Source organism: Zootermopsis nevadensis, unplaced genomic scaffold (genome assembly GCF_977971745.1).
Source record: "Zootermopsis nevadensis isolate Lab colony 2312 unplaced genomic scaffold, Znev_1.0 Znev_ptg000007l, whole genome shotgun sequence".
In the NCBI taxonomy this organism is placed as follows: domain Eukaryota; kingdom Metazoa; phylum Arthropoda; class Insecta; order Blattodea; family Termopsidae; genus Zootermopsis; species Zootermopsis nevadensis.
Genome location: NW_028259139.1, coordinates 3,705,846 through 3,724,327, shown reverse-complemented (window position 1 = coordinate 3,724,327; position 18,482 = coordinate 3,705,846). Strand labels below are relative to the sequence as shown.

The window sequence follows — 18,482 nt, the reverse complement described above, 5'->3', positions numbered from 1 at the left end:
AAAGAACACAGATTCCTTATACTCCACCCTGGAGTATATTTTCCGACCTGACAGCAAAGTTTATTTTAGCATTTGCATCAAGTTACATTCAAGAGGCAGGCACTACACCTGCCAAATAAAAGATATTTCAGAAAGGAATGAAATTTGTGTTTTAACCATTTGCACAGACATTCGACGTTGAATTGAATGTAACACAAACTTTCAATGCACAAAAGTACAGAATTCATAAATCCATAACAAAGATTCCCTTTATGTGCAGGTAAAGTTACTGACATAAAAATCAAGATTCTGTCCTTTATATCGAGTATGGACTTGTCCTGCTAACATGTCATACAAATTGTGTTAATTATTTCATGTCACAGAAAAAGTTTTACTTTAATCTAGTACTGGACACTTGCCACATGAGAACTACACAGCACAGTTCTAATAATCTGCAAGATATTATACAAGTATAAATCGATTACATGCTTTTCTAATATGAACAACAAAGTATGTAGGATTTGAACAGCGAATTCCTCAGTTGCTTTCAGCAGCAGCGGTGGCAGCAGCAGGAACATCATTCACTGCCTGTTTCTTATCGTCTCCAAGTGACTTTATATTTTCTACTACTTTTGTGCCCATTCCTGCATCAGATTTTGTTACTGTTTCATCAGCTTCTACTGCTGCCTTGTTAGCATCTCCCTCAGAAGGTGGATCTGCAGTAGCTGCGCTTCCCTTCTCACTGTATCTAAATCTGTCATACCGTCCACCTTCAGCACGTGAATCATCATCCTCATCCGAAGACTTATTACCAGGCTCCACTACTTCACGCAGCAGTTCTCCGAGATCCTTATCAACATCAGCCCATAACTTGTCATCCATTCCACTTTCAAGGTCTTGATCCATGTCTCCATCTCCCTCTGCCCCACCTTCTGCAGTAGTTTCAGCAGAGATATCACGTCCTTCTTGCGACAATTTTGCTGTTCCCTCTGTACTGTTCTTACTGCCTGCCTCAGTGTCACCAACACTAACACATTCTTTACCAGGAATATCTTTTTCATTTGAACTGCTTGCACCATCATCCTTTTTCTGAAACACAATATACATGTGCTTTGCAGGCCAGAGGAAAAACAGTAAACTGCAGAGATACACAAAGAGACAAGAAAAAAGGCAGAAGTTGTGACAATGGGGAATTGTGCTTGAAGATACAACACAGATTACAAATTATGTTAAATGTATGAAATGTACAGCCATATCTGCAATATACGTACCACACAGTCTCTTAAAGATAGAAGAATTAAGATTCTATTATGGATAGAGCATTTCTAAATTAAAACATTTAGGATTTACCTTACCAATGACACCCAAAACGATATGTGATGGATATAAAACCCATTTTCAAATAAAATATTTTAATCATAATACAAACTTTAATGCAACAAAAATTTTGTAAATACAATTCAACCTCAATACAACAAAAATTTATAAACTTTGAAGGAAAAAATCCTCTTCTAACAGGTACTCGTAACATACAAAATTGATTGAAATGTATAATCCAAATATGGCACAAAGCTGAAAGTGGTATTAATTTTAATTCTAAACACAATAATATTACTCTTCTACTGCAAGGAAGAAAGCTCTACACAACAAAGTTGGGACCCTTCAAATCTGCCACTTAAAAGTGGAAATGTTTCTGAAAGAACAAAACTAATACAATACCAAACTTAATTTGGTAGCAATAATACAGTTACGAAGTGCCTACACACTTTGCTAAGGCCTAGCTACACCACACAGTTTTAAGTCTGGAATTATTCCACAGAAGAAAAGGTTCGACAGGAGAAGAAAGTCACCGCAGCTTTGATTAATGTTCTGTAAAGAGACGAGGAAGAATCAAGTGCTTCCAAGATATTCTGAAAACAGTCTTACCTCATCTTCACCTTCAGTCTTTTCTTCCAAGTTTTTCTTGGCCTCTGCCTCCTTCACAGCGTTTTCTTTTGCTACTTCCTTGCGATGATGTATTTTCTCTGCTTTACTTCTCAGCGCTCTATCATCACGATAACGCACATACCGCTGCAAATGAGTCCGAGTGCGACAGTGAATTGAAAGAGCTCTCTCTGTCTGGTCTAATCGAGGCAAGTAAATGCGACACAACTCACAGAAGTACACCTCAATTTTCTTTACATACTCCGAACCTAAGAGAATGAATCAAAATATCAGTAACCACTTCACTGTGCAAGAACATGTGCACAAATAATAAGAGTTAAAATGTTCAAGAATGTTAACATCAAAACACATTACTGGACATAATTCTGAGGTTCTTCAATAGAGTTTAAAAATCACTTCTTGAAGTTGCAAATTATGGCAAAAAGCATATTTCTGGTAAAGTAAGTATGAAGTAATAGAGTACTATCTCATGATCATATTACCTACCAAGATTAATTTCAGATTTTGACTTCTTCTCTTCACCCTCCTTGTCTTTTTCACTTCTTGGTTTCCCATCATCACCATCTCCTTCATCACCAGTATCTGAAAATGGGTTAAAATGTGTGAAGCATGATGATTTAAACACAAGCCTACCACCCTTCTCCTTTAATGTATATTCTGATTACACATCCTCTGTACTGTCCACTGCCCCACCATTTTATGTTCCCCTGCATGGACTGCGTTAAATTACATATGCTCAGAAAAAATACATCAGATAAAATATAGATGGTTGCATGGAGAGTGCTGCTGGCTGTTACTATCTCATAAATCTCTGGATATTTAACTTTTATCATTGAAAATTTACTTGAAATAATAAACAGACCTGATGCATAATCTTCCGACTTGCACAAATCCAAAAACTGACCTGATTTCTTTTCACAAACCAAACACAACCTGATATAAAATAAACACAAAGAATGTACAAGAAACAATAAAGTGGAGTGACCGGGAGCAGCAATGATGTCCTATTTTGTGCATTATCAATACTTACCATCAACAGTACCAACAGAATCAAGTATCATAAAGTTGTCCATATTCAATTCCTTGTCTTCATCCATTCCACTACCATCATCATCTACATCCCGTCCTCGGTCATGCAAGTGCATCATACGCTCCTCAAGTCTTGCTTTCCTCTGAAACAATCAATATTCATAGCGTCTTCATTCTTAGCATGTTCTCGAATACGAAAATGGTCAGAACTACAGATACTGCAATGCCGAGGCACTACATCACCAAAAGAAAAGAATTCATTCTTCTCTGTGCTCAATACATACAGAGAGCAAAGAGTCCCTGTGCACACACCCTAGGTCAGTGGTATTCAACCTGGAGTACGTGTACCCCTGGGGGTATGCGAAGACATCTTAAGGGGTGTGTAAAATTTAAAAAAATATTATTTTATGATAAGCACTGAATAATCAGGGCCAAATTTAATACATTATTTTGGATGTAATTTATTTTAGATGTGGATTATATACTATGTATAACTTGAATTACACACCAACAACTTTGGGGGTAGAGTTGGAAGAGAAATTATATCTGGGGGTACGCGAACAAAAAAGGTTGAATACCACTGCCCTAGGTGACACACCTGACTTACTCGTGTTACATGACCATATGACCTTGACAAACTTTTACCATGTCGTAACTGTCAGTTCACCACGAAAAATACATTTTACTTATGAGGTCACAGGGACTTCTAAATCACTTGTACAATCCAGAACTATAGATATCTCTCACACTATATACAATTAAAAACAAGAAAGAAAGCACACGTTTAATGTACAATACTCTTACAGTCTCACGCTACAAACATTTTTCCCACACTTAAGACAAACAAAAATAATGTACATTTTCTTTTCACTGTATACTTCCATGAAAATACATAATTTTCAGTACATTTCTGACTATTCATCTTCCATACAGTAGGGACAGAAGCTCAGGTATGACAATCACACTGCAAAACAGGACCACAACAAACTCCAAACCTTGAGAGCAATGGGATCATTGTCAGTCTTGTAAACCATAAAGGTTTAAGAAACACAAGTCTCTGGATCCCTATTTCTTGGCCTAGGTATCAGGGATTTTAATTCCAATTATAAGCCTTCTTTTTCATGTGAAAATCACAAGGCAAGTAAGCTGTTGTCAATAAGACAGTATTAATCAATACTGAAACCTCTGATGCATCGTAACACAACAAAAACAAAGTAAAATATCCCTTGTGCTCTTCTTAATAGACTTAAATGCAGGTGCATGAAGAGTAATTATTGTGACATAATTAGGATAGAATAAAATGGCACGGCAAAGTGTTAAAGACCCACAGAACAGGTGTACCAGTAAACATTACTGTTGGACAACTGTGTTATAAATTTATTTATTAATATTTGAGTGTGTATACATATATATGTGTGTGAATCATGTACATTAGGAGCTTTAGGAACTCATTTCCCTCCTTTGAAAAACATATACAACAATGTACTTACCTTAAGATGGTCCAAGGAGCATATGTGGTTTTCATAAAGCATAGGAGACTTGAATCCCATGCGACATACACGGCAATATGGCATCAAGAATTTCTTCATAGCCTTTAAAGAGAATTTATACATATATGTAAATATTTTTTCATGCAACACTTCCTATATGTAGCATACAGTGGTCCTTAAGTTAACAATAACTGCTTTCACATAAAACCATAGTTAATTACAATCGTCGTTAATCGAAAACAGGGAACACACTATAGACATTCAAGTGACTTGTTTCCATAAGCAACACAAACTGAACACTGAATGGCCAGTCAGCTGAGCTCAAAATGCTCATAAAAGAGGTTGCTGATTGGCTGAGGCCTGCTGGATCCACCTAGGAGCATTCTGATTGGCCAAAACTGTAGGCAGTGTAATATCATAAACATAATAACAAAATGTGTCTATATGAAACCAAGGGACCACAGCAATTAAATCCATACCACATGTAAGGAAAACCTACCCGATGAGATTCTGAAGCCTGATGTTTCGATTTCAGCTGCCTGTAGTTCAGCTTGCATACAGGACAGAAATTTGAGCGCGGTGCAAGGTTGCCATGAACTTCTTCAGTTTCCTCCACAAGTCGCTGCTTTTGTCTCTGGCTCATACGCATACGTGCAAGTGTTTGCTTGTGCCTCAGGGACTGTTTACGCATCATGTTTATGTGCTTCGACGTGTACAAATGTAATGTGTATTCCTGGAAACAGAAAAACATATTACAATACTAAACAAAATTTAAATTCACACTAATTTTCTTACAGCAGCTCACAGAAAGGATGGAAAGTTATTTAGCTGACAAACTCAATACTCAAAAAATTATCACCACTGTAACAAAAGCCTTTTATTGTGTCATATCTTGAGCCAGTTTATCTTCATTTTAATATTACTCTATGTACTGGCCTCCCAAGAAGTGTCTCCTCATGCAGTTCATGAACTCCCTCTTTTTCCAATCAATTACAAAATAAATATCTTCACAGACATATGCAAACCTTAAACGTTATGCAGCGCACATAGCAGTGGGGGCAGGTCAAACGGATGTATGGCCTACCACTTATCATTGATCGTGGTATGCGTTTTCGACCTTCTTCACTTACAGCACGGGCATCTGAATCTTGTTTAATTGTAACCTAAAAATTACATAAAATGTAAAATTAAGTTCTTTGTACAATGAGTTAATAAGCAATATTAAAACCCACCTAAGAGAATAATAATTAGTATGGAGATAGATGTTGTTTGGAAACAAATAAAGCTATTAAAACAACAAGGAAAATGTACAATTAAATGGAAATGTACTGAACACCTGGTCTTATGTTTTGTATTGGGATAATGTTTCAAAATTATGCAACTTATGGTACTGATTTATGGAAAATGGAATAACATGGCAACTGCACAAACTGTTTTCATGAGTGGCAATAACTGATAAAGTTTCATAGAAATAAGTACTTTCGTTTTCATGAATGAATGCTTACATGTACACCACTTTCATTCTTCACATCTGACTTCTTAGGTGGTGACGCTGTACCAGAAGCGGAGTCCCCATTGTCATCCTCTTCTTCCTCTTCCTCATCATCATCATCATCAACCTCTTCACCCTCCTCTCGTTCATCATCCTTGCTTGATGTTTTTGCTTCCTTTTTCTTCTCCTTGACTTTTGTCTTGTCCTTCTTGTCTGGAGTTTCACCTTCTTCCAATTCATCATCATCGTCGTCGTCATCTGCATCTGCCTGTTCATGAAGCATGAAATGCCATTAACATTGATAAACTAAACTATAAAGAAAAAGCAGATTCAATTAAAACAATCAACTCAGATGAAACTACAAACAAAATTAAATCAGACTGAACACTGGAAATCTCCAATTCACCTATTTCTGTTAATGACTTGTCAGAAATTTACAGAATGTGGCATGGGGCTTTACAACTTCTCATAAAAGTAATTTTGGAAGGTCTTACAAAACTCACGCATAATACAATTTAGAAAACTTGCAAGAAAATGTATATGCTGAAACACTGGTATTTCAAAGTTTTCACTGTTTGTGAAGTATGAAGAATCATCAGCAATCTACATGCAGGCAGTTTAAGATTGAGATTTTAATAAAGAAAATTATAATCAATAACAACCTGTTTAGTTTTTATATAATCCATTGCAACAGTTCAATCTCATTAATTTGACATCAAATTATTTCAAATACAGTACACTCTGTATCTTTGCTGCATTCACAGGTGACAAAGTTTATGTCTGGGACCTTCAGAACGAAATTATCCTTGACAGATCCAAGCATACGAATACTTTTCCCGGCTGGGATGTGCATGGTCTTGATATTATGTTTAGCCAGCAGTCTGATCTTGTTTGTGGAAGTGCTGATATGGCAACAGCTACACCAGTGGGCTCCATACACAGTGGCTTATGGTTACTATAGAACTAAAATTAAGTCGTGGTTGCTGTATCCATTCTGCCCGAAGGCCTTCTTCAGGTGCTCCAATTAACCCTCAAGACTTTCAGTGTCACAGATGGTTCTCGGACACAGGACGAGCGTTGTGAGCAATGCTTTCTTTTGGGCTGCATGGTGTTGAGACTTCGCATTAAAGTACAAATCAGTGTGTACAGGTTGTCTATACCAATGGTATTCAACCTGGGGTACGCGAAGACATCTTAGGGGGTACGTGAAATTTAAAAAAAAAAAATTATGATAAACATTGAATAATCAGTAGTGTAATTTATTTAATTTAGATGTAGATTATATACTATGTATAACTTGAATTATACACCAACAACTTTAGGGGTACAAAGTTGGAAGAGAAATTATATCTGGGGGGTAGGCGAACAAAAAAGGTTGAATACCACTGGTCTATACACAGTGTGTCCAAGTGAAAAATCTGGTTTCCTGTTTAGTTGGGTGTCTAAGAACGGAAGTGTCCTGTCTTGTTCTGCCTCTATTGTGAACTTGATTTTTGGATGGATGCTGTTAATCCTGGAGCTCTTCTTTTCTGTGGGTCCATACTACAAAATGCTATTATGTTGTCATCTTCACTGAAGTCAGCACGGTAGTGTCATTTCATGTACGCATTCACTTAATTCCTACCCCATAATCTTTGGCTAATTCAGTCGCCAATTCTTCACTGACAAATTTTTCAAGGTTCTCAAGCTTTAGTTTAACTATCAGTAAAATTTTCTTATGATTTTCAGTGAACTTACTTAGGCATCACAAGTGTTAACATACCATAAAGAAATTGACTGCACGACATCACCATAAACTTTTGAACAAATCTCCCCTCACCAATGATACTGACTGTACAGTAATGAAGAAGACAAAATTCTTTGCCCATATCTTCTGTAGACTCTCCCATATCAAACCCCCTTCCAATTGGGAATGAGAAAATGTCAAAAGCCTACCTAACACCTGTCGGCATTTATGAAAAATAGGTCATGCACAGATAAATGGGAGTGTTACAGTTGCAACAATATGGAATTCTATATGCTTTTTAGTATGGATAATGCAAAATATATCTAGAAAGGTCATGAACACTTTACTTAAAAAATCACAAAACACCGCATTACTGTATGATCTGAGTAACAGTAATGAGAAGAAACATAATTCTGGAGTTACATTACCACAGACTGAAGAAATAAGACAAGGGCCATGTGAACTGTTAGTTAGCACTTACTTTTTCCATTTCTTCATCCCAATTTTCTTCTTTCTCATCCTCATCACTTATGTCTTCAGTTGCTTTCGGCCCTTCCTTGTCCCCCTGGCCATCCCTTTTGGATGACAATGTTGCTTCCCTAATCCTAATATTGCAGAACAAGTTAGTACATTACAAACATAGACACAGAGACAGAGACACACACACACACACACACACACACACAAACAAATTATAGAAAGTCCAGCCTCCCATCTCACCCTCATGACAATGAGTCCGACGTCAAATCTTGTTACAGCAGCAGTTTCCACAAACTTGTTCACCTCCTTTCTCCATATATTTATTTCTATCTCTCTCTTTTCTATATCTATGTACATACACTGAAGGTTGTTCATCTTCAGAAATGGAACAAAGAGTTTTGCGTACATTCGTATTCCCCAATCAATGCATTATTTATTGTTACGATTAATTTCATTTGCCATTGTAACCCAATTTCCCTCAATCCTTGGCTGTGTAACTTTCATCGAAGTACAATTGACTTTGTATTGGTGACATCCAACAAATTTACATGCAAGTTAATGTGTTTCTGGCTGTTGCAGGTGCCACGTATAACAAATAACTAGAGACAATGCTTTCTTTCAACTCTATACATAGGCCATCTACTCCATGATCAGCCTAATCCATTTCCCCTTTCAATCTTTGTATAAGAACAAATATATACTCAGAGCTGTATAGTCCAATTTCCTCTTGTTCTCTCTGTATGTCATTTTGTAACCATTCGGCCAGTTTCTTTTCTCTTAATATACCGTAACAGATATTACCTCCGCAACCTCTGAAGTTTGAGTCTCCTTAGGGTTTCAGCTTGTGATCTTGCTGCTAACATTCTTTTTCGGAAGTTGTAACTAGAATCCATAATGTTTTTCTTCCTGATGAGTATGGTGTCGACTCGTCTGGGGAAAATCATTCTCGACATGCCTCTTGTTCCCCTGCCACTAATGCGCCCCCTGAAGGAGCCTCGGGGGGAGGATAGATGCCGAGGGGGGGCACTAGAAGGTGGGGGCATGCTTGAGTCCAGCTGTTCAGCCTTTCTGTGGGGATAATCCTCCCTTGAACGGTCTCTGAAACTACTGGCTGACCGCCTCTCCTCGCGGTAACTGCGGCCCCTTTCATCTGCATAGCCTCCCTTCTCCTCGGAGTAACCGTAACGATTACTGTAATCACTCCCACCCCCGTAGCCGCCTTCGTGGCTGCGACGGCTAGACGAGGCCTGTATGGCAAACCCAAAACATAAGCAGCTATTACAATGAAGAGGAGTTCCCATCTGCATGTTCACCATCACTGAAATTCTGAAACAATGATACTGTTGTCAGGCTTTCAAACATCAACATTCTTCAATTAACAACCAACATAAGTCCCTCCTTATTAGGCAGGTCGAGCAATATTGGACAGGCTTACAAGTTACACAAACGTCAAACAAATCAAAGATTTACAATTCCACCCAAACATACTGGGTCATCTTAATAGTTACAGTTATCATTCATAATGAGCCATGTCTATAAGACAGGTTTGCATAAAACTTCTTCTCACACACAAATAATGAAACATTATAACTCAACGTTTTCATTTAGAAATGTTATGTACAGCTTTGAGTGTGTTTTATTAGCATTTCAAAAACCACATGATGGCACATTTGATCTTCACCTTGCCTGGGTTTTTAAGTTTGCATTATCTATTCTGTGCTTTGTCACAAATCTAACACTGTTAAATCATCAGGCAATCATCTGAATTCTCTTTCACTTTTAAGATGAGAGCTGCCTTCTTTTTTCCAGAGGCATATCAACTGTTCTGCAGTATGTTTGTGCCAACACCACGAAATTTCTCATCCTTGACAGTGACAAATATTAATACCAAAACTGTAACACTGCATAGGTAAAATGGAAACCTGTCCATGATTAGAAAAACAACAGTGATACATCACTAGATAATTATCTCATATCTTTCAGATCTGTCTTCCTTTCCTAGAGTCACATCAGTCATTCTGTAGTACATCTGTTCTAATACAATGAAAGTGTTAAATTTCTCATCTTTGCTACTGACATAAACATAAGTACCAATATTGTGACACTGGATAGGTAAAATGGAAACCTGTCCACAGTAGGAAAAATAATACATATCAGATGTACAGTATAAACAATCTTCCTCCAATTCAATCTTCTTAGATGGAGTTTGTCCCTTGTAGTCTGTCAGAAGAAAATTTAATTATTTTGTTTATGGTAAAATACTAAATATAAAACTTTTTCATTTGGCAACTCAAATCTTCAGATCTCTCAATTCCTCTCTAATATACACAAATCTTCAGTGTTGTACTTGCTGTAATGTTGACAAACACCTAAATCTCAAAGGTAATCCATAAAAAATGTTAATGAAGATCCAAAATAACACACATATTGTATACTAATTAATTCTGATACTATTTCCTGGTCATGTCAATAACAATGGGAACAGAGAAGTGTTTGTGACCAATATGTTCAATGGTACAGAAACATAAAAGTAAACAAAACTGGAAAATAAAATCATAACATATGCATTTCCCCTTTTGACTTGACTTTACTGGGTTCTCAGTTGTACAAATTAAACACAATGCCAAATGAAAGCAATTTCTCAGTCAATACAGCTAGTCTCACAGTCAAAATTCAAACTTGGAATCTTCAGAACATGACGCAAGAGTGCAAATTATTTGACCAAGATGTTCAGTGTTGTTACTGACTGTAGGAAATTAAAAAGTTTTATCCACGAAGTAAAGCATGAAATATACAGAGTTGTTCTGGCAATTAGAACACTGTAACATCTATACCGTTTCAAGATATTTCACATAGAAAAATGTCTTGGATAGAGCTAAGTTTTCAATATAAAAGAAAAAAATCTGTGTGCATACACACATCATCACGCTCCGATTAAATATTGCTTTGACGTCCAAACTCTAATAAATGGCTGATAGTGGCTAACAAAATGTAACTCACACACTTTTCTTCAGCAAAAGTGAAGAAGTCTATTAAACACATCCCAAAACAATTCACATGCTGTAACAAAATCCAAATCCGCAGACTGAATTACTTTCTGATCCTACAACAGTAGTAAATATACAACTATACCTTCTAAGGCACACACAAGCAAAATACCAAATTTTTTCACATAAACCTGACAGTTTTATTTAAACATTTTCAAATAATCATCATAAGAAAAACAAACTTTGCACTTTTCAGTTCACACTACAGAATGAGAATCCAGGTTTGGGACTTCAGTAGTAAATCTGCACATGAAACCAACAAGGATACAGCTGCTGGATGGGTACAGGAGTAATTCCAATGACAAACAAGCCTGGCAGGCAGAGGTTATTGCTTCCCTTCTAGGATTTTACAAATTCCACCTCCCTCAAAAGAATTTACCGAGCTTAATCCACAAGCTATTGTACTTACATCACTGTATGGAAACACTTACAGTCCACTTGTGAACAACAAGCATCTTAAATAAAAACTGAGAAACAAACGCATGGATGAACAATGCAAGGAAAATTGAAATTTCCTCCTGTTACATCAAAGAGAACATTCATTAACTTGACAAAAGACAAACACTGCCACTATAGTATTAACACTGAGAAGTTTAAATCTATCCTGCATCACAAGAGAAGTAAATTAACAATTAATTAGAATATGAAATTGAGTGAATGGGTACCAAAATTTCAAATTGGTTCTGAATAACAGTCACATTTTAAAATGTAACCTACTCTGAAAAGTCTGCACACTCCTCCTTTAACACTTACTACTTTCCAATCCTTTATTTAGCAGTGTTAATATTTGACTTATTATTACAAGCTCTTTGTTACTAGAACAGAAAATATAAAATGATAACAGGCAATATACTGTATCACACCAGTAGTTTTAATAACTTGTGATTCTCAGTCTTGTACACTCTGTTTTCGTGCACAACACACACAAGAGGTTTCTGCTAATATTCCATCCAAGCATTGTTATCAAATTTCTTTTGCAAATACTTAACATTAAATTTTTCTTTCCATTAATATATAATGATAAAAACTTTATTAATCAAAATGAAAATATCTGAAGCTCTAATGTAAACTTATCTATGTCCAACAATAAGACATCTTACACCAGCACACAAGTTCAGGTGCCCTAATAGGATGCATGCTGGAAGTCTGTTCTTTGTCTTTTTGGAATGTTCTAAGACACATTTTCTGAATTTACAGAACAAACATTTAATCGATTGCATTCACACATCAAAAACCAACAGGCACTGAAGTCTACAAACCCATATTTACATGAATACTGTTATAGTCCTTCTGCGTATCTTTCAAGCTGAATAAGTGTTGGACCTCAGAAAGAGGATATACTAGGCTGATGATGGAAAAGACAGCACAATGAGGAACTCCATAATTTGCACTCTTAAACAAACTTTATTACGAAAACTAAACCAAGGAAGATAAAATGGGTGGGGCATGCACCTCTGATGATATGGCTGTTGGATAATTTTAAGGAATGCATCCTGTTTTGTGTTAATAAATAAATTAACAATCTGTCTACACATTTTTTATTACAATTCCAATGTCCAGTAAGATCCACTACATGTTTCAACCTTCAATAGTCATCTCCTGGTGGCTCTCTTTAAGTACTCAAAACTGATATGATTGCTAAAGCGTAACTTCAGGTTATAAACAACTCACAGACAGCTTGAACATTCTAATAGTTTAATATTTCAGCCAACATCTTACAAAATAGCCGTACAACTTAAAATCTTCACCCTTCCATTTCAGAATACACCTTCAAAACAGAGAAAAAAATATGTTTCTACTCTAGGTCAAACTTCCAACGCTTCCAGGTACATACCTATTACGAATAACTGTAAAGCAATCACACAGATACATGCAAATGTAATGTTTAAAATATGCTTACAACTTAGCAGTGATATCTATTAGTTGTGAGCACTTAAAAGAGAACCACCTGAATACAATCATTTTAGATCAAATCTTGTAGTGGATCTTAACAAGCAATGAACCTATAATCAAAATTTCTTGTGTAGATGGACTGTGAACCTTATGAGTTGAGGGATGCATACAGGATTTCGGTCAGAAAACCTGAGAGGCGTAGGAGACCTAGTGGTATGATGATACAGTAAAACCCATCTAGTTGGACACCCCTATATCCTGGACACCCCTTTATATTGGACACTTTTAATTGGAACCAGCGAATATCCTATAATTTTACATGTCCACAATACCATATATCTTGGACACCCCTTTATCCTGGAAGTTGAACACCTCTTTTGTTGTAAGTTGGACAGGTTCATGCACTTAACTTCGATGCTTTTCAGGGAAAGTTTATCAGTTACATATTTTGTTATTTTGAATTTCTGACTGATTAATGCCTCCTCTCAGGAGGATTATCTTATAACATTGAACCCATCACTGGAATGCATTGCAAGTGTTTAACTGTTCTTTTGCTGAACCCTTAACTGGACTACAGTATCACAGAAGACACAGTTTTAACTCCATCAGTATTGTGCTTGCATTTGAGTTCAGACTGTGTTAACAGAAATGGAATTTTTGTTTTTGCGATGGGGAGGCAAAAATTAGTGGAATTAACTTTAGAAAATGTTATTGAGACTGGGGTGTAATGTGCAATGCATGGGAGTGGGCTTCAAAAGATTATTATTAATACTATTGTCATTAATTCTTAATTCAAGTAAGCCTACAGCAGTTAGTGTATGTAAGTAAATAGACTATATTGTCATTAGACCACAATCTGATATTTCTCTTTCCCTCTATCTTGGCCACCTCTGTAAGTTGGACACATTTTCGTGGAACCACAAGTGTCCAACTTAGAGAGGTTTTACTGTATTTCATACAATGGACATTACAATTTTAGCAGTTCATAAAAGTGAAAGATCCCTATATGCAAACTGCATCAAGGATTTCAATTTAATTATCTTTTTTCTGGCATCAATTTTGCTTTTTTGCATTAGGGTCATTGTTCTAATAACATATTTTGAATGCCAAATACAGGAAATTAAAATAAAATATATTTTCTTTCAACACACTGCGACAGATCAAAAAATGGCACAAAAAGCTGGGGTATATCTAAATTATGCCCTCCTTAATTGGAATTCATCTTATACAGGATAATTGAAAATAGAATTAATAAAATTTACTAAACAAAGGAAACTAGAAAAAAAAGTAGGACAGTAGACAAGGGATATGAAGAGTTAATGAGATATCTATAGCATAAACTCAGTTCCTTTTCATGTTACGTACACTGCTGAAATATGTCATCACTGAAATGAAACTTAAGACTGCAATCTCAGGCATCATCTGCAAGAAGAGAAATCATGAAAACTCAAGTACTCAAAACTGATAAGATCTAAACCTTGTCACTCTACCTGTACATAACCATGATCAGTCCTCAAACGTTTGCGTTGGGACTCTGGAGATCTGTGATGACTGTGATCACGAGCTGAGTAACCTGGTCCATCCTATAACACAAAATAGAAATAAGTTGAGGAAGAACGATAGGATATCTCAAATTAAAGTTGTCACATTCACATCCTGCAAGTTTTTATTATGTATGATTAGCAGAGTATAGATGAGGCAACAAACTCTGATAATTCAAACTTGTCTTTTGGTTCCTTCGTCTATTAAATTTTAAACACAGTTAAAATCTCACCATACGGCTGTAGCGCCGATAGCTGGAGTCATCTCCACGACCTCGGCTGGTGTATCTTTCACCACTACTGCTACTAACTCCACCGCCTATAAACAATTTAATTTTTTATTATCAAATACTAGAACACAAACAAAACTGAACTGGCTCAGAATTTGGTCAAAAAGTGGGATCTGGTATTAGCAACATGAACCTTCAGACAACTGTCTGAAAATCCAAACCACTTAAGTGACACTTGAAATCTTTACATCATAAGTACACTTCTATTCTCTTATGTTTAAGGCTATGCATAAAATAAGGCAGGTGCAATACTTCTCAAGAAAATAATGGACAGGCCATAAACCAAACATCCTTGCATGGGTACTTGTCTCAAATAGCTACCATATCCATTTGAATGCAATTTCATTGCAAATTATTAACGCAGTTTTACATTCCTTCAAACACTGTAGTAGTAGTAGTAGTTCCTGTAACTCCTAAGTGGGGCACAGGGCCTCCTTTCAGAGGTTTCATAGTCTTTAAAGCGTGCACTGAATAGTAGTGAGTGACCAGCTCACTGACACTGCACAAATTCTACTCACTCCTGATTTGACTGCCAGAGCCATCTAGCAGTGAATCAGGAGAGACTTGGGTGAGAAATGGCCGCTGAATTTTGCTTACGAACATCTCGTATCATGCTCACAAGGTTCTTTTACATGCGGTAAATCTACGACATGGGACCGCCGGCTTTACTTCCCCTCAGAAGGAAGTTGTGCTACGGATTTTTATCAACCTTAAAAATCCATCAACCTCAGCAGGGATTGAACCCACAAACCTCGGGTCCAGTGGTGAGCATGCTAACCACTAGTCCACTGAGGGCAACCTTGAAAAACAGACCCATGATTATTAAGTATATGTGCATGCATGCATACAAACCTCCACACACACAAAAATGCATTATTTAAAGCTTATAAAAGTACAATACCTGATGGGTATCTGCTCCGAGAATCAAAACTGGAGGAATGTTCTTTGTACCAACCAAAGCGCCCTCTTGAAGCACCTGAAAAGCCACCTCGTCCACGGCTGTTCTCACTACTCCAGCTACTACCATCTGCTCCTCTGCCACGAAAGGAACTGCCCCTTGCACTAAAACCTCGACGAGACATCAATGCAGTTCTGGAATTACATAAATTCTAAACTTTAAATAAGTGAAGACTGGTTCTAGCGGAACCTGACAACATACCTAAAACCAACACAATGCCTCATTTGAACAAACTACAACCTCCCCAACTCTTGGCATTCATTTGTCAATATGTGGTGATCATAATTAGCCATGCTATAGTTGAACACACTGATTTTGGTATAATTTAATATAAATGAGAGGAGGATTAGGATTGAGACAGGAATGAAGAACAAGAGTCATCAAAATATTGGCTGCCTGTAGTTGTTGTTGTACCTGGATATGGTTAGAGTTGCTACTCTTACCACATAATTTAAATAATATGACCACCTTTCAAAGGCTGATTTCAACAAAAATTTCTTCTTCAAATGTAAACTTGTTTCATGTAGATTGAACAATCACAGAGATTGTAATGTTTGAAGAACAATGGTAAAATTATATGAATGGACTTCTACAACTACACAATTCCATTACTCAATCACCATATGAAGTTCAAGTAAGCACTTAAAAAAGTATTTCCTATCTCATTCCTTCTACTCCATAGAAGAATTTACCTCAAACAAAAATTCTCAGCTATTATAAATACATTTAAGCAATAGTTGTGAGTTCTCGTGTAATAATTTTTGCTACAACAAGGTAGTTGAGTGTAAATCACTATAACTATGTAATTCATATTTGTATTAGAAACAAGTACTGTATTTGTGCTATGACATGTTCTACATCATTAGCTTGGGCCAATAAAGATCTATAGAATGCAAATGAACTATTTTATACACAAGACTTTTAGACACATACCTAATGTATCAGAGAATACTATTCAACAATAAGAAGGAACATTCTATAAATCGTGTACTATAGATAAGCATAAAACTTTATGAAAGTTCTGTTCAATCAATCTACATTTCGTCATAATGTTAGGAACTGAAAAGTAACTACAGTTTAAAACCGAATTTACACAAACCGGTAATGCTATGGACTGAATAACACAAACTCCAAAATGGCGGCGAACCAAACTAATGGTACGTAGCAATCCCAAGTAAAACGACATTAGTTTTAACAAAAATATAAAGAACTCATACACATGCCTAACTCTGCAACAATATCATACAGACTTCCTGCACAATTTACCACATGACCATAACGAAATTTACTACGCCCCAAACTTACGATAGCGATCACAAAGTAAAGATATACGATAAAATATACTTATTAAACATATGCAGGACGGAAACTACATTATGTTACTTACGTTTGCTTATAATATTAAAGAACTACTACTTCTGAGACGCAAAGATATCACTTCTTGTAAAAAAGGTAGACCAAATTATTAGACCAACTACTTTTCACCAACGCCAACCACTGAACTCCACTTTCAATCACAGAATAGCAAACCGCAGGAAAATGCCATTCACAGAATTATTTCAACCAACGAGTCTCATGAACACGGAGAACGAAAACGGACAACATACAGTGAAGAAGAGCCATCTGTATTAAATGAACCATGTTAAAACCCCGAGATTCAATAATAAAATGTAAATAAAACGCTGATATGTGAGATTCCTGTAGATCCACGTTTACATATGCTCATTATATATAACGTCCAGGTTTATGAATAAGTCCAGAATTTAGGTTTGGATGAAATGTGATTTAACAGATTCATAACAACTGCCATTTTTTGCCCTTATGCATTGAAGCAATATATATACACAACTTTAGTTGAAAGTTTAAACTGACATTCTCAGCAACGGTTCATCGTACGTAAGATTTGTATTTAAAATAGATATTTTGAAACCAATGTTTGGAACATTTTCCCATATAACGTACATTTAACAAAACAAGGAATTGTGTTTCGTCATAAGCATTTAAATTATGACGTTCATTAATGTGTAACTATTCCGTTAGGTTTCCTTCCTGCGAAAAAGCGCTGGTGTTGGCAAGGCACATCCTTGAAAAGCAGAGAGAATAAAATGTTTAAATCAGTCTGTTGTTATGACTGCTTAGTTTGTTTAGACCAGGAGGTAAAGGTCTGGTCAGAGGCTGAATTCAGCGGACACTGCATCTTACACCATTGCAATGATAAGATGATAAAGACTAATAGGTTCCGGTTGCTGGACTACCGTGAACATAGACTGTACTGGATTTGAGGTCCCCACGGCAGTGAGTCTGAAGATGGCTGTCTTCTGGGTTGTTGCGATATCGCCCTGATGTTGGAGTCAGCAAGGACATCTGAAACGTCAGTAAACTACCAGATAACAAGGCACAACTAACCAGAAGACAGCCATCTTCACAGACTATACATTTCAGAAAATAATTATATAAGTAGGATGACGCCAAAATAATTGAGTTATTGAGAATATGCGGCATTTTTTACGGGGCTTACAAATAGATATTCGCCTAGCACTACATAGCATTGCATTTTTTAATAACATTATTCTTTGCTGACTCATTCAAAAGTTAGTAAAATTATCCATACTT

The 18,482-nt window shown here is 36.4% G+C and overlaps 1 protein-coding gene across 3 annotated transcripts; it reads right to left on the bottom strand.

Moving 5' to 3' along the window:
- Nucleotides 1–38: 38 nt before the first annotated feature.
- Nucleotides 39–17,413, bottom strand: LOC110830653 (uncharacterized). Of its 3 annotated transcripts, none has more exons than XM_022065801.2 (14): nt 17,257–17,413; nt 15,813–16,003; nt 14,855–14,940; nt 14,571–14,663; nt 8,942–9,387; nt 8,142–8,265; nt 5,948–6,202; nt 5,468–5,605; nt 4,942–5,175; nt 4,443–4,544; nt 2,954–3,095; nt 2,410–2,505; nt 1,906–2,171; nt 39–1,068 (listed from the first exon to the last, which is right to left on the bottom strand). In XM_022065801.2, the coding sequence occupies exons 2-14, from the start codon at nt 15,991–15,993 to the stop codon at nt 517–519; spliced, it is 2,715 nt and encodes a 904-aa protein (XP_021921493.1). In that variant the 5' UTR covers nt 15,994–16,003; nt 17,257–17,413; the 3' UTR covers nt 39–516. The 3 variants fall into 3 exon arrangements, with proteins under 3 accessions (XP_021921493.1, XP_021921494.1, XP_021921495.1); XM_022065802.2 differs by having other exon boundaries at nt 15,813–16,020; nt 17,257–17,399; XM_022065803.2 differs by lacking the exons at nt 8,942–9,387; nt 15,813–16,003; nt 17,257–17,413.
- Nucleotides 17,414–18,482: the final 1,069 nt, after the last annotated feature.

Coding starts and splice junctions, on each gene's coding strand:
- LOC110830653 (XM_022065801.2), bottom strand. CDS start 15,993: ATGTCTCGTCGAGGTTTTAGTGCAAGGGGCAGTTCCTTTCGTGGCAGA. Junction 14,664..14,854: donor ATCGGCGCTACAGCCGTATG/GTGAGATTTTAA, acceptor TTTGTGTTATAG/GATGGACCAGGTTACTCAGC. Junction 8,266..8,941: donor AAACTTCAGAGGTTGCGGAG/GTAATATCTGTT, acceptor CTGCAATATTAG/GATTAGGGAAGCAACATTGT.